Here is a 15,195-nt window from a genome sequence, read left to right as displayed (position 1 = left end):
GGCAGGATGAACGCCTGCTGAACTTTATGCGCTGCACAATTTCAAACACACAGGCATGGGCGTGTTAAATCCATCTCAAATACCATATGAAACTTCACTGCTGTAATGATGTTAAGTATTTCAGTTTTAATAAATATTAAAATTATACAGGAATTCCTCACCCTTGGCAGGAAATTCTTCAAGCGCAGGTTCTTCCTTTCGTTTGTCTTGGACAATTTTTCTTTTATTTTTAGGCAAAGTTTGTGTCATATTTTTCACCTGTGATATTCTTCCAGTTTCATTTGCAGTGATGCTCAATCTCCCTTTCATTTTATTTGCCACGTTCTTATCAGGTGATTTTTTCCGTTCTGAACCTTTCACTGCAATCATTTAAAAGAAGCTAAGACCGCTATTTATTCTACGTCTTTTCGTTCAATTCAAAAATATGAATATATTGATGTAAAATCACAGGAAAGATTTCCCGGGGTCATGGTTAACCCTGGGTGGACTCTAGAAAAGCAATATTAGGGAGGATCATGTTGATTATCCAACGTCTTCAGTGGAAAACCCATGTAATTTGCGTAACTAAAATTGAGGAAACTGTCAGAGGTGGAGTGGGGATGGGAACTGGGTCACAGAGATTCTGATGGTGGGCCCTAAGATTCATGTGGGACCAGAAGCATTGCTTATACTCTGTCTCATCACATTAACATTTTACAATATCAGAACCATTTCTTTTCAGCAGGGGCTGCAGAGCTTCCTTCACAAACCACTGGGGAGGGTGATCATTGCTTAATACTCATGTATGGAGTGTGTAGCACCATGCTGCCCATTCATATCTCAAAATTACCTTAATTCACAGTTTTCCAATCAGTATATTATAAATAGATTCTTCGATACAACAGCAGCACTTTGGCCACCAGTTTGAAGAACCCAACCAAATTGATGTGAAATGGGTACTCACTCAAATGGGGCAGTCATTAAATCAGAATGAGTTTCGGAGCTTCATTCACCCCATTTCCATAAGTTAAAAATGGTCACCTCTAGTGTGTGGTGGCAGATAAGGGAATGACAGGGTTAATGGCATATTTTTTATTCTTTTCTTCTGGTAAAATTATAAATATTCTCTTGTTTACTTCAGTTACATTTCTATTACATTTTTGTTACACAGAGGATAGTTTGTCACCCTACCTCTTTTTGATTGCAATGTTTCTATTTGATGCAACTCTGTTGAATTGCTTCCAGAGAAATTAAAATCTGATTGAGTCCCATTCCCTCCTGCTACACCTATAATCTTCTTTTTGTCTTGTTTACGCTTGAGAACTTTTTCTAAATGTTGCTGTTTCAGGACATTTACTGAAATGAAATGCATAACATGCATCAATTAAAATAAGATGATCAAATAAACAATGTTAAGTACTAACCCAAGTTACAGAAAAATTGAGTATTCTAAACATCAAGATATAACACAGAGTGTTTTATTATTTGTTCATTGGATATGGACATCACTGGCAAAGCCAGCATTTATTATTACCTTTTTCTAATTGCCTTCTGGAAGATGATTGTAAGCTTTCTTATGGAATCATTACAGTCTTTGGATGTCACAGTGCCATTATGTTCTTACATTACAATTTATACATTACTGACAGGGCCAGAATTTATTGTCCATCCTTAACTGCCTTGAAAAGGTGGTGATAATCTGCTTTTTTTTAAGGACTGTAGCTTGTAAGAACTGTGTCTTTTACTTCTGCATTTTTGAAAAAACAACTGTGAACTGCAAGGAAAAAGAACCATTACTTTACAAAACACAAGGATTTACCAGGATAGCTGCATAATTTCACAGCCAGAAATTTGATACCTATATGAACTCTGTTTTCTGGCTATGGGTTCTATCAGCTGCAGTCAGACAACCAGGAGCCAAGGGGTTGTTTACAAGTGAAGCTGATTGGTTCTCAGCCAACTGAGCAGGTAGAATTGGAAACAAGTTACAGAGACATACAGACAGAGAAAGACATGGTAGGGTGTGCTGCTGTTCTCTCTAGCAGATGCTGCCCGCTCTCTGCTGTTCACTCTTGAAGAAAACCAATTACCTTTCCAGCACTTTTATTGTGAGATGTGACTTTTGAATTGATAAATCAGAGACATTAACCAAGTGAATCACTCTGTACTTCCTAAAAACCAGTGGACATTTCCAGAGAAAGACAAATAAATACCAATGGCTTGGCTATCTGATTTAAGACCATCCCAACATCAGAATTGAGTTTTTCCTGTCTCTACTAATCATCTATTTTCCCTATTTGTTTGTCGATGTGCATGTAAAGGGAGTTTATAAAATTATAATGCATGTTTAAAGCTTATATTTATGCTTTGTCTCTTTCTCTTCTATTTCCTTTGGCAGTATGACTGATAATTTCCCATTTCCATTCTTTTCATTTCCATCTCATTTTCCTTATTTTTTTCCTGTTCTTTGTTTGTCTTTTTCTGCTATCTCCAACATTTACATTTACTTCTCATGATCAAACTGCTTTAACTGTGACTCAATATCGGCCGATTTTGATGTTTCACTACCCGGATACGTAATCTCCCTCCCATTTCTACTAAAAACTTTGATCATTTCAACCTTCTTAGCTTTGACAGGCAATTCCACTCCCAAATTACTTGCCAATTCAATTAAACTGGCTTTCGAACTTTCATTTAAATTTGTCAGGGACAACTCTGCCACCTGGAGGCTGTCTCAAGCAGTTCCCAGTGCCATTTCTTAGTTGCAGTACCGAACCAGCCGTTTCTTTTAACCCTGTAACACATACTAATGACATATACAAATCTTTGTTGTGTCTGTTGAATAGATGATCCATCTCAGCCTCCTCCAGTGGTCTGCAGCATTACAGATACCAGTCTTCAACCAATTCGATTCACTCCACATAATAGCAAGAAATGGTTGGACACACCGGATACTGCAAAAGCTACAAGCCCTGACAACATTTCAGCAATAGTACTGAAGACTTGTGTTCTCCTAGCTAAGCTCTTCCAGTGCAGTTACAACACCGGCATCTACACAACAATGTGGAAAATTGCCCAGGTATGTCCTGCACACAAAAAAAAGGTCAAAACCAACCAGCCAATTACTATCCCATCAGTCTACCATCAATTTTCAGTGAAGTGATGGAAGGTGTCATTAACAGTGCTTTCAAGAAGCACCTGCTCAGTAATAACCTACTCAATAACGCCCAGTTTGGGTTCCGCCAGGGCCACTCATCTTCTGACCTCATTACAGCTTTAGTTTAATCATGGGCAAAATGGCTGAATTCCAGAGGTGAGGTGAGACTGACAGCCCTTGACATCAAGGCTGCATTCGACTGACAGTGGCATCAAGGAGCCCTACCAAACTGGAATCAATGGGTATCAGGTGGCAAACTCTCCAATGGTTGGATTTATACCCGGCGCATAGGAAAGTGGCCGTGGTTGTTGGAGGTCAGTCATCTGCAGGAGTTCCTCAGGGTAGTATCCTAGGCCCAACCATCCTCAGTTGCTTTATCAATGACCTTCCCTCAATCATAAGGTCAGAAGTGAGGATATTCACCGATGATTGCACAATGTTCAGCAACATTTGTGATTCCTCAGATACAGAAATGTCCATGTTCAAATACGACACGATCTGGACAATATCCAGGCTTGGGCTTACAAGTGGCAAGTAACATTTATGCCACATAAATGCCAGGCTAAAACCATCACCAATGAGAGACAATGTAACCACCGCCCCTTGAAGTTCAATGATGTCATCATCACTGAAGCCTGGGGTTTATCATTGACCAGAAACTCAACTGCAGTTGCCAGATAAACAGAGTGGCTTCAACAGTAGGTCAGAGACTAGGAATATTGTGGTGACTAACTCATCTCCCGACTCCCTAAAGCCTGTCCTCCATCTACAAGGCACAAGTCAGGAGTGTGATGAAATACTCCCCACTTGCCTGGATGAGTACAGCCCCAACAACACTCAAGAAGTTTGACACCATCCAGGACAAAGTAGGCCACTTGATTGGCACTACATCCACAAGCATCCACTCCCTCCATCACCGACACTCAGTAGCAGCAGTGTGTACTATCTACAAGATGCATTGCAGAAATTCACCAAAGATCCTCAGAGAGCACCTTCCAAACTCTCAACTTCCATCCAGAAGGATAAGGGCAACCGATATAATGGGAACACCACCACATTCAAGTTCCCCTCCAAGCCAGTCACCATCCTGACTTGGAAATCTATCACCGTTCCTACACGGTCACTGGGCTGAAATCCTAGAATTCCCTTCTTAATGGTATTGTGGATCAATCCACAGCAGGTGGACTGCAGTGGTTCAAGAAAGCAGCTCACCACCACCTTCTCAAGGGCAACCAGGGACAGGCCATACACGATGGTGAGCCACAACGCCCACATCCCACAAAAAGTGAATTAAAAAATCTTGGGAAGGTATGCTGCTTTTGGAGCTCCACTACTCCCAGGACAATCATAAGAATCAAATATTTAATCAAATTGCTCAAAAGTCCTGAATTTTCATGTCTGGTGATCTCAGGTTAACAGAAAACTCTGACCAGATTTTTGCATTTAAGAAGAAACCAATATTTACTATAAAGAAATGAATTCTGATCAAAACCAAGTTATGAATTACCAACACATAACTCTGCTAGCTAAATTTCTAAACCCCTTCTTAAATCCCTATATACACATACAGACAGCTACAGACAAACAAATATGACTGTTATGGGAAAAAGGAAAAGATAAGAGGAAACATGGTTCAATGGCATCAATCCATAGGATTCAATGAGGCTGGCTTTTGCTTCCCAGATCCTTCTGATCTCTGAGTTTCTTATTCTTTATTGAGATCCTTCAGATCTTGAATGCAGACACAGAGAAATTGCCACACTATATGTTCAGTCATTCAGTCACTGGTAAAAGGCAACAGTTTACAACAACTGATGAGGGAGAATAGCTAACTATCTTCCAAATTTTACTTCAGCAGAGAGAGAAAGAGATTGAGAGACCCTTTCTCTGCGCTGCCCTGTATTTTTCACGCACTCTCTGTGCACCTGCCCAATGGTGAATCGGAAAGTTGTTGTCATTTTGATGACTCCTATCCTCCACAACTGGGTCTTGATTGCAAAAACCAATCAGCAATCTGTCTCTGAACAACATTTGCTCTGTACATACATCCAAGGTGCTACGGTGAATTAGGCATCTTCCTGCATGACTTGGGCAAAGCAACCGTGTGAACGCAACTTACTGAATGAGTTCTAGTAGCATGTTTTTAAAAGTGTAACAGCTTGTTCCATTGTTCATGATTTAAAGCAAACCTATTTTTCCCACTTTGATCCACAATCCAAAATAAAGAAAAATTATAGGATGTGGCCTTTATGCGATCTTCAACAAGAGAGAATCCATGAATCATCACTTGAGATGCAATGGCATCACCATTGCTCAATCCTACACTATAAAAGAATACTGATTGAGAAAATTCTATCAACATCCTGGGGTTCACCATTGTCCAGAAACTAATCTGAAGTAGTCATATAAATACCATGGCTACAAAAGTAGGTCAGATGCTAGGAATCCTGCAGTGAGTAATTCACCTCCTAACTCCTCAAAGCTTATCTACTAACTACAAGGCACAAATCAGGAGTGTGAAAGAATACTACCCACATTTCTGGATGGGTGCAACTCCAACAACACTCAAGAAGCTTGACACCATCCAGGACAAAGCAGCCCACTTGGTTGGGTACCACATTCATATTCACTCTCTCCACCATCGATGCTCAGTAGTAGCAATGTGTATTATCTACAAGATGCACTGCAGAAATTCATCAAGGTACCTTGGGGAGCACCTTCCAAACCCATGACATCTACTATCTGAAAGGGCAAGGGCAGCAGATACATGAGAACACCACCAACAACAAGTTCTCCTTCAACGCATTCAGCATCCTGAGTTGGAAATATGTCACTGTTCCTTTAATGTCACTGGGTCAAAATCTTGGAACTCCCTCTCTCACCTTTGTGGGTCTGCTTAGACTAAATGGATTGCAGTTGTTAAGAAGGCAGCTTACCACCAACTTCTGAAGGGCAATTAGGAATGGGATATAAATGCTGGCCCATATCTCATAAATAAGTAAAAAGATCTGTTGTTGACTCTTTCAGAAAGAAAATATTTACGTATATTTCAGTTTCGACTGTTCCACTGATCAGAGTGTAGAAAAGGGCTAGAACACAATTGGATTTTGCAAACTATATTCTTACAAATGAATTTCCTTTTGGCATAATGATGTTCCCGTGTTCCATTTAAGAGCAATATTTGCAGTGTGTACTCTTGAGTGGGAGAAAGACCAACAACCGTTGCTTTTGCTATATTTGTCTTCAAGATTATTTCCCGGTCCAAGGCACCTGTGAAATAAACACAGCAAAATATACAAAAGTATCATAATGGTTACGGACTGAGGCATTTGCCATTACCAAATGAAATCAAGGCTCCTTACTTTTCTCTACTAGCATTCTAGAGCAACTTTCCAGCTTCAGCCTCTTTAAAGCACAAACCGTGAAATATCATCTTGAATACCTTTCTTCTGAAGGACTCTTACACGACAGCAAATTTAGTAAACAATTTGAATTTGTGATGAATAATAGTTGAAAAATTCTGTAACATTAATGGTTTATTCATCAGCTTTGAAGGCAAAATTTGAAAGATCAGTTGAGATTAGCATACTTTATATGTATGTACCTTTCATTGTTGAAGTATTGATTAACTGGCACTTCATAGCAATGTTTAGAAAAACAATGAAGTGGAAAGCTGCAGAATTAAAGTAGTAAGTCAGTATCATGCAGGTGTAGAGAAATCAGCACCATGCCGTGTTATCAGCTGCCAATGGGATGGACAGCTGAACAACTGATTCAAAAGTAAATAAGCTGAGAATAAGCCATTATTTTGTCAGACTCCACTCCTGGTGGACATTGTTCACTACCACAAACTGCCATAGTTGGAATAGTAACTGCTACTTTTGAAGATGTAATAAATAAATATTGGTGTAGGTGAGCATAACAATACTGCACTCAACGAGTGGTTTGTAATTGTTAGCAAATACGCAGGTTGCTGTGGATGTAGAGCTATTCTATCAGATGATCCTTTGAAGGAGCAAACCATCAAAGTTTGACCATTTTATCAATCAACAAAAGCACTTAAAAAAATTGGCACTCTTCCATCAGCATATTCATGTATTTTCTATAGTAACTAATCTGTACAGACACGTAGTACTATTTTGGCAACTGGCCAGGGAACATATTTGATACTAAAGATATTCAAGTCAGGTTTGCATTTTTTTTTGCATGCATCAACTCCTCAGACATACACAGGAATACAACTTGTAACTGACCTCATGTTTAAAAAATGGAACAGTTACTTTAAACTAAAATGCTTCAGGAACATATTTATGGGGTGAAATTCTTCTTTTAATGAAAAACAGGGAAATGTCTGTTTTTCTCAATGATTAATTTGTTAACAAAATCGGAATACTTGGCATCAAGATGTTCGATTCTTGAGAATATAATTGTTGCAGTTTTTTATGTACAAAAGAATACTGATTGAGAAAATTTTTTTATTACAGAAGCTAATTTCATTACAATTCCTAAGACACTTTGATGTTGAACCCTTCAATAGCTTTGATTTAGAAGTGCTATGTCAACATGACAGCTTCTTGCAGGTAAGTTGCCAAAACCAGTCTTTATTCAGACAGCAAAACTGTAAATTCTCAGCTCAAATGTAAGTGCAATCTCATTATTTTCAGTAACAATTTAAAAACACCAGCAAATTAAATTTAAATGGTACTTTTAAATTGTCCAAGGCATTTCACAAGAGCATAATCAGACACAAACTGACACTGAATTTAAGCAGGAAGCATTAGGACTGAGGCCAAAGATTTGGCTGGAGCATCTTAAAGATGGAGAGAGTTAGAAAGCAAATTCCATGGTTTGATACCTTGGCTACAAATCCTGCTTTGCCACTGACGTTTGCGCCAGTCTCCATAAACGTTACCATTCACACAATTAGAATGAAACTGAACCCAAATTGTAAACTTTACAGGGAGCACATTCTGTAAAATGAAAACCTGTCAACTTATGATAGCGATCAATAATAGGGTATTGAAAGTGGAAGAAGCACAAGTGCAGTGTTGGAAGAGATTACAGAGATCAGGACAGATGGATAAGAAAAAAAAGCATGGAACTACTTTGAAAATATAGACTAATCTAATATAAATAAATTGTGAAAAATTGGATTGTTCCATTCAATTGTGTTATTTGCTGTTACGTTGAACAGGTTGGGAATTAAATATGTGGATGAATGTTTTCATTGGTAGATCAGTTGCTATTGAAGGTCAGTGAACACAGGTCTGAGGGGTAACCAGGACTTTGTAAACATTTGGAAGGAGGCAGCAGAATTATGGATGAGAAGACTAAATCAATAATGAAATTAATAATTGTGAGATTACATAACTGCAAACCAGTACTAGAATTTCCAATTCTGTACTTTTCTGCAACTGGCTGATTGGTATTCTGAAGGAAGTTCAAGCTGATGCTAAATGATAAAGCTGATATTTGTGATAACACCAGGATATACTCTGCTATCAGACCAACTTTTCAATGTTTGTCTTAAATTCTAGCATTGTTGAATAGAAATACTCTGTTGACCACAAAACTCGGAGGAACGTCCACCCATTGATCATATACACCCCAGAGTGAGGAAGTATAATGTTAACTTACTAATTGTTAAAGTGAACCAACAAACTCTGTCGTGTTATGTTGCAGATAGGAAAGAGAAGTGGCTAAGTTGAAATATAAGTTAATCAAATTCAGTAAATATTGAGAAATCCCACATTTAGCTGTTTTAAATGATATCATTTGCTGCTGCTACAGAGAAACAGCTGATGTTTTTCAGAGAAAAGGAAGCTAAAGATAACAAATATTAAAGATATCAAACCCTATCCCCTCCTACTGAAGTTTGTATTTTAGTTTTGATGGGCTCGACCCTGTCACTGAAGGTAACAAACAGCACGCTGGTGCTATACTTTCCATTGTCAACAGTGGTAACAATGCTTACTACCAGGTTATCACTCTTTTATGTGTGGGGAGTTAATTACAGAGCTAGTAAAGAAGGTACGGAGACAGGGCCAGGAATTTGGGGATGGGGGCAAGGAGGGATGTGTGGGTGGGGAGAGCTGAGCAGTAAAAGACAGAAGAGCAGTTAAGTACAGACATGAAGCTAGTCATCAAAGTGTTTGTATCTCTGAGTGCGTTTTGGGCCAGGGCAAGGTTGGGCGATTTAACTGCATTTGCTAATTTAACTTTGGGGAGCACGATATTTTAAGACTTGAGCCTACAAACCATCAGTCAGTTATCTGCCTGGGACAGGCTTCAGCAATGGCAACAGCTGCAGCTAACCAATGGGCAAAAGAGAAAATGTGAGTAACCAGAGGTTGTTGGCCACCAATAAGGCATGGCTCACTTATACCACTACAGAAGATTGTGAAATAGATTACCTCCAAAGAAGTAACAAGGAACACAGAATGGAGAAGTAGAGATGGCAAAAGTTAGATTAAAATCCAACAAACTCCACATCACCTCATCCCACAAAAATTGTTCAGAATTTAAATTCACAAACTGGTCCAATGTCCCATTAAGGAAATTACCCATCACAATTTTCAGGTATTACTAGCAGAAAATGGAAACATTATATTGAAAATTTACATATTTAAATAAGATATTCTAAAATTGTCTGCCAGACATTTTTTCCCCATAGAAACTGTAAGGATAGTCCGAAAATTTAGATGCCTTAGAAATTTCATAACTGAAAATAAAACAGAGAAAAATAGCAAGTAGGGGGAACAAATGACCAGGAAGACTCCTATATGGCAAACAATAGTCTGCCTTTTATCTTTACACATAAAAATGCTTCCAGCATGTGCAGCTTTTTCTTTTTATTTAGACACATGCTTGGGTTTGGTTTCTGTCACTCCATCTATCTGCTTAAACTGCAAACAACTTGTGTGTTTTTATTCTTTCATTAATGTCAGTGAGGATGCCCTCCCAGTTTAAAGAAGTGAAATTAAAGTTAAGCTGTCAAAGGGAGAATTCCTACACTGATTCAGCTCTCCTTGTACTAGACAATAAAATACTGCTGAAGAAACTTCTCAATTCTTGTAAATGAGTGAAAGCCCAGAGAATATTAATGCAATTTAACTTGGTATGAAAACCTTTGCAAAGCTCATGTGGTGCAGTGCCAGTGCCCGCATCTCAGAGCTAGAACATCTGGGTTCGTCCCACTCCAGAACTCAGATGCTCAAAAAAGGTGCATTCACACTGCAGATGAACAGGTTGAGTAACAAAGCATAATTCTTTCCAACATGTGACAAAAGTGTACATTAATGAAAGCAGGTGGTAACAGCAGATGAGATTCATGGTCAGCCGTCTGATAGATATAAATTGGAGACTCTACTATTCCTATCAATAGCTCCAGGCTACAAGATGCTTGTACAGGAAAGTGACTGTTGTCATGGAAATTAAGGCTCCTTTGGGGTGGGGTTGGAAGGGTTGGTTAGTTCAGTTGGCTGAACAGCCATTGTGGATCAGATTGGTGCCAACAGTACAAGGTATAATAACTCCTCATTCCAGGTGGACAAGCTTTTACACTATCCATGAGGGAGATGGTAGGTAATTCCTGCCTTTGGGCAGGAAACGAAAGACCTTAGTTTCATTGTTGGCTCAGTGTCATAGAGTCATACAGCATGGAAACAGACACTTCTGTCCAACGAGTCCATGCCGACCATAATCCCAACCTAAACTAATCCTAGCTGCTTGCACTTGGTCCATATCCAACCAAACATTTCTTATTTGTGTACTTATCAAAATGTCTTTTAAATGTTGTAACTGTACCCGCGTCCACCATTTCCTCTCGAAGTTCATTCCACACACAAACCACTCTGTGTTAAAAAAAAATGCCCCTCATAACTTTTTTACAACTTTCTCCTCTCACCTCAAAAATATGCTTCCTAGTCCTGAAATCCCTCACCACAGAGTTCAGACACCTGCCAGTCACCTTATCTATACCGCTCATGATTTTATAAACCTCTATTAGGTCACCCCCAACCTCCTAAGCTCCAGTGAAATATGTCCCAGCCTATCCAGCCTTTCCTTATAACACAAACTCTCCATTCCTAGCAACATCCTTGTAAATCTTTTCTGAACCCTCTCTAGCTTAATATTATTTGTCCTATAACAGGGCTATCAGAACTGTACACAGTACTCCAGAAGAGGCCTCAACAATGTCCTGTACAACCTCAACATGACTTCCCAACTTCTATACTCAAAAGATCTGAGCAATGAAGGCCAGTGTGCTAAAAGCCTCTTAACCATTCTGTTTACAAGTGACACAAACTTCAAAAAAATTATGTACCTGAATCCCTAAGTCTCTCTGTTATGCAACACTACCCAAGGCTCTACTTTTAATTGTACAAGCCCTTCCCTTGTTTGTTTTACCAAAATGCAATACCACACATTATCCAAATTAAACTCCATGTGCCACTCCTCATCCCATTCGCCCAGTTGATTAAGATCTCTTTGTAATCTTAGATAACCTTCTTCATTGTCCACTATACCACCAATTTTGGTGTCATCCACAAACTTACTAACCATGCCTTCTATATTCTCATCTGAATCATTTCTGTAAATGACAAACAAAAGTGGACCCAGCACCAATCCCTGCGCAACACCGCTGGTCACAGACCTCCAGTCTGGAACAACCCTCCACCACTACTCTGTCTCCTGCCATTAAGCCAATTTTGTATCCAATTGGCAAGCTCACGCTGAATCCCATGTGATCTAACTTTACCAATCTTACAGTGCTTACATGATTTCGTGTAATTCTACGACACGTATCCCAGAAGGGTCATTCACTAGTTCACTCACTACTTGTTGTTGTTAATTGATTTCATCAGGTCAGAATGTTATAATTGACTTTAGCATCCCTAAGGTAGGCCAGAGAAGGTCAGAAAATATTGCCAGTCCTAGCTGTTCTCTATTGACCTGAATTACAAAAGTCACTGGATACTTTTTTTTGTATGAGTGCCTTGTGGTGCTTTGAGTCCCAACCCAGGACTGGATTCACAACTTAGCCAAAAAAGTTGATTATCAGCTTGTAAATTTTTCCTATGTGCCTGATGGCAGGCAGTTTCCTGGTCAGCCACCCCGCAAAAGGCAATGGCAATGCTCTGCAGTACACTGCCCAAAAGCATAGGTGAACAGAAGTCCATGGCCCAGAGGATAGGGCAAACAGTTGGAGACAACGATACATCAACATGAGATGAGAATAGATTTTGGATGATTAATGGCCACATCTCCCCAACACTCCATGGCCAAACATCTGACCGGCATTCACTGCCGAGTCCTGCACATGAAGAATGGTCACTTGAGTGAGATGCTTAAGCGCTGCTGGGACCCAGGCTTCTCTATCCCAGCATCAGTCATCATTATCAGGAGAGGTAGATTTGAAAGCTGTAAAAATGCATATGTAGAGGTTACTTTCTACCAGCGTAAAAACAAAATTCCCCTTACCTGCTGACGGCTTTACTCGTACTTTATACCCCTGTTTGTTTCCATCAACCTCTTTCCATTTCATCTGCAGTCTGTCTTCAGACAGAACAGTCAATTTCAATCTACCTGAATGTAGGAACAACATAATTAAAATAAGCTATTTAAAGCAAATATATAACTATGTTCAAAGATGTAAAGAAATGGTGAGGATTGAATGTTGTTTGAATAAATATTAATATAGCATGAGGATGAGTCTAGAGTTCAGAAGTGTGTAATGTTGCATAAACGTGGGACTGTATTCACCTATACCACACTGCACTTGTAGGAGGGCTGGACATTTTGAAAGCTATGAGGCAAGTTACTCCTATTTCTTATTTAGTAAGTTTTCAGTGCTTGGGCATTAAGTTCCAACATGATATGATGGCAAAGATTAGTAAGGAAACAAAGATAATTTGTAAATGATGAAGTGCTCCAAAGTGTGGAGCAAGGGACAGAAAAGATAGGCCCTGAGCTTCTCCTGTTCCCACTTTTGGGTCAAACAGAATGGAATGGTGCAGCTTAGAAGAAGGTCAATCTGTGTTTCGAACCTGCATCGGTTTTCTCCAAGAGAAATGTAGTTAGTCCCTTCATCTCCTCCCCTCTACCTGATCTTTCCCTGCTTTCCTTTGTCTTAAAGTTTTTATCCAATTTCCTTTTGAGCACTAGTTTGAATCTTACCCACTGCAATTCGAGTGAGGGAGTATATACCAAAACTTTCTGAAGAAGGGTCCTGACCCAAAACATCAAATTTCCTGCTCCTCTGATGCTGTCTGGCCTGTTGTACTCCTCCAGCTCCACACAGTGTTATCTCTGACTCCAGCAGCGACAGTTCTTACTATCGCTCTCTGATTTAACTTGTTCCTCCACTAACTCTGCTGTAGCATTGCATATGTGTGGTTACCTTCCTCTTTTAATTTTCTTTCAAATGAAAACAGGCCATTGTGGGAAAGTTGTGAAATTGACAAGATGTAGAGCTAGAACATTTTCAACACTGAGAGCAAAAAGTCTCATGTCTAATCAAGCGTTAATCAGCAAGTCAAGAATCTTGCTTGTGAACACTGAGAGACTTTTGATCCTGGATTATTATTATTAATAGCTTCATTATAACCAAATCTCGCCTCATTAATACACAGACTCCCATTCTACATCCAGATAGAAACTAGATGTTGAGAATTCCCAATTTAGAGCAGTTACCTGGAGACTCCAGCTAGCTGCTTGCTCTTCCAAACCTTCATCTTGGACATCTAACACATTCCATGGGCAGTGACTGCACAAACCGCATGCCCATGAACACTGGCATCTGATAGGTACCTACCTCACTGTGATCATCAAGGCACATCTCCGATTCAACTCTGCACTTCAATTTGGCCCTTTAGACTGCATTGGCAGCTCTCATTAAGATGTTGCTGCCAGGACACTTAGAGTACCCAACTCATGAACTGGGCCAGTGTGCATCTCAGGTATCCTCACTTTCTTTCTTTGTGCTCAGTCAATTTGTGACTGCTTGGAGTTTTGGTTAGGTGACCCTGGGAGTGTTCATGTCTAGAGGGCCCAGTCATGCTAAGCATGTCCTGCCCAGTAACAGAAGCACCGTCTTTCATTTGACCTTCCACAGGGCTAAGGATGGCAGGTCAGGGGGTTGGGGGATGCAGGCAGGTTGTAGTGGAAGGCTGAGCCACCTCTGTAGTGTCCTGAGAGGAGACTTCATGGAGGCCCGTATGTGGTTGCTCCTCTGGCTCCATGTCTACTGGCATCACTGTCTCTAGGATTGGCCACCTGCAGTGAGGGTCCTCACATCTTGTTGCCTTGCTGTTGGTGCTGAGACCTATCTAGCAAACTCTGAGCCTGCTGGACCTGGCTGGACATACCAGTCCCACCCTATCCAGCAGGGTCTCAGTAGTGTTACTGTAGTGCTGCAAACTTTGTCACAGGTTGCCTGCGCTCCTGACAAACCTGCCGGCTGCTCCCATGTCTGTAAGTGCAGGCAATGAAGTCACGATTTGCTGACACCATGGGGTCCTCACATCCTCACTAATCTGGCTAATGTATCCTCTGAGATCTCGATATCTATGCTGGTGGGGGGATGCTTTAGGCAGCTTCGCAGTTTACCCCCTCCTTAGGTCCTGTTATGGACGATCTTCTTCTGGAATGAAAGGAAAGATGGGACTGAGTGAGGTAAAAGTGGGTGGCACAGTGACATGGGGAAAAAGTGGTGAAGTGACCCAAGGGAGTGAGGAGGTACAGCAGAGTTAGTAGGGTGGGGGACAGGAGTTTCAGAGAGTGAGTGAAGGAAGATGTTTGCATGCAATAGTGGGAGAGGTAGAGCAGAAGCCTTGGTGGAAATTGGGCGCAGTAACAGAGATAGAGTGAGTGTGATATAGAATAGAAGGTGAGGTAAAGAAAGCATGAGGTAAAGGAGACAGCACTTTCTCTGACAGAGTGGACAAGGTCATTGACCTTTGTGTGGTACTGCTGTGCATTTCACTGGACCACAGAGATTGCACTGACCAGCTGCCAACTTCAGACCAGGTCGGCAGGATCTGGGTGTTCACTGCCTT

General features: G+C 40.3%; 1 protein-coding gene across 1 annotated transcript in view; it reads right to left on the bottom strand.

Moving 5' to 3' along the window:
* The window catches only part of LOC109917522 (collagen alpha-1(XIV) chain-like), a 148,723-nt gene that overhangs the window by 127,785 nt on the left and 5,743 nt on the right, over nucleotides 1-15,195 (bottom strand). Inside the window, exons 2-5 of the mRNA XM_048608374.1 lie at nucleotides 12,620-12,724; nucleotides 6,263-6,406; nucleotides 1,171-1,335; nucleotides 162-359 (exon numbers count right to left, since the gene is read on the bottom strand). Of these exons, the coding sequence (XP_048464331.1) occupies nucleotides 162-359; nucleotides 1,171-1,335; nucleotides 6,263-6,406; nucleotides 12,620-12,724 (612 nt within the window). The remainder of the gene's footprint in view (nucleotides 1-161; nucleotides 360-1,170; nucleotides 1,336-6,262; nucleotides 6,407-12,619; nucleotides 12,725-15,195) is intronic.

This window comes from Rhincodon typus, chromosome 19, assembly GCF_021869965.1.
Source record: "Rhincodon typus isolate 14 chromosome 19, sRhiTyp1.1, whole genome shotgun sequence".
Lineage (NCBI taxonomy): Eukaryota > Metazoa > Chordata > Chondrichthyes > Orectolobiformes > Rhincodontidae > Rhincodon > Rhincodon typus.
This window is presented reverse-complemented; position numbering and strand designations above follow the sequence as displayed.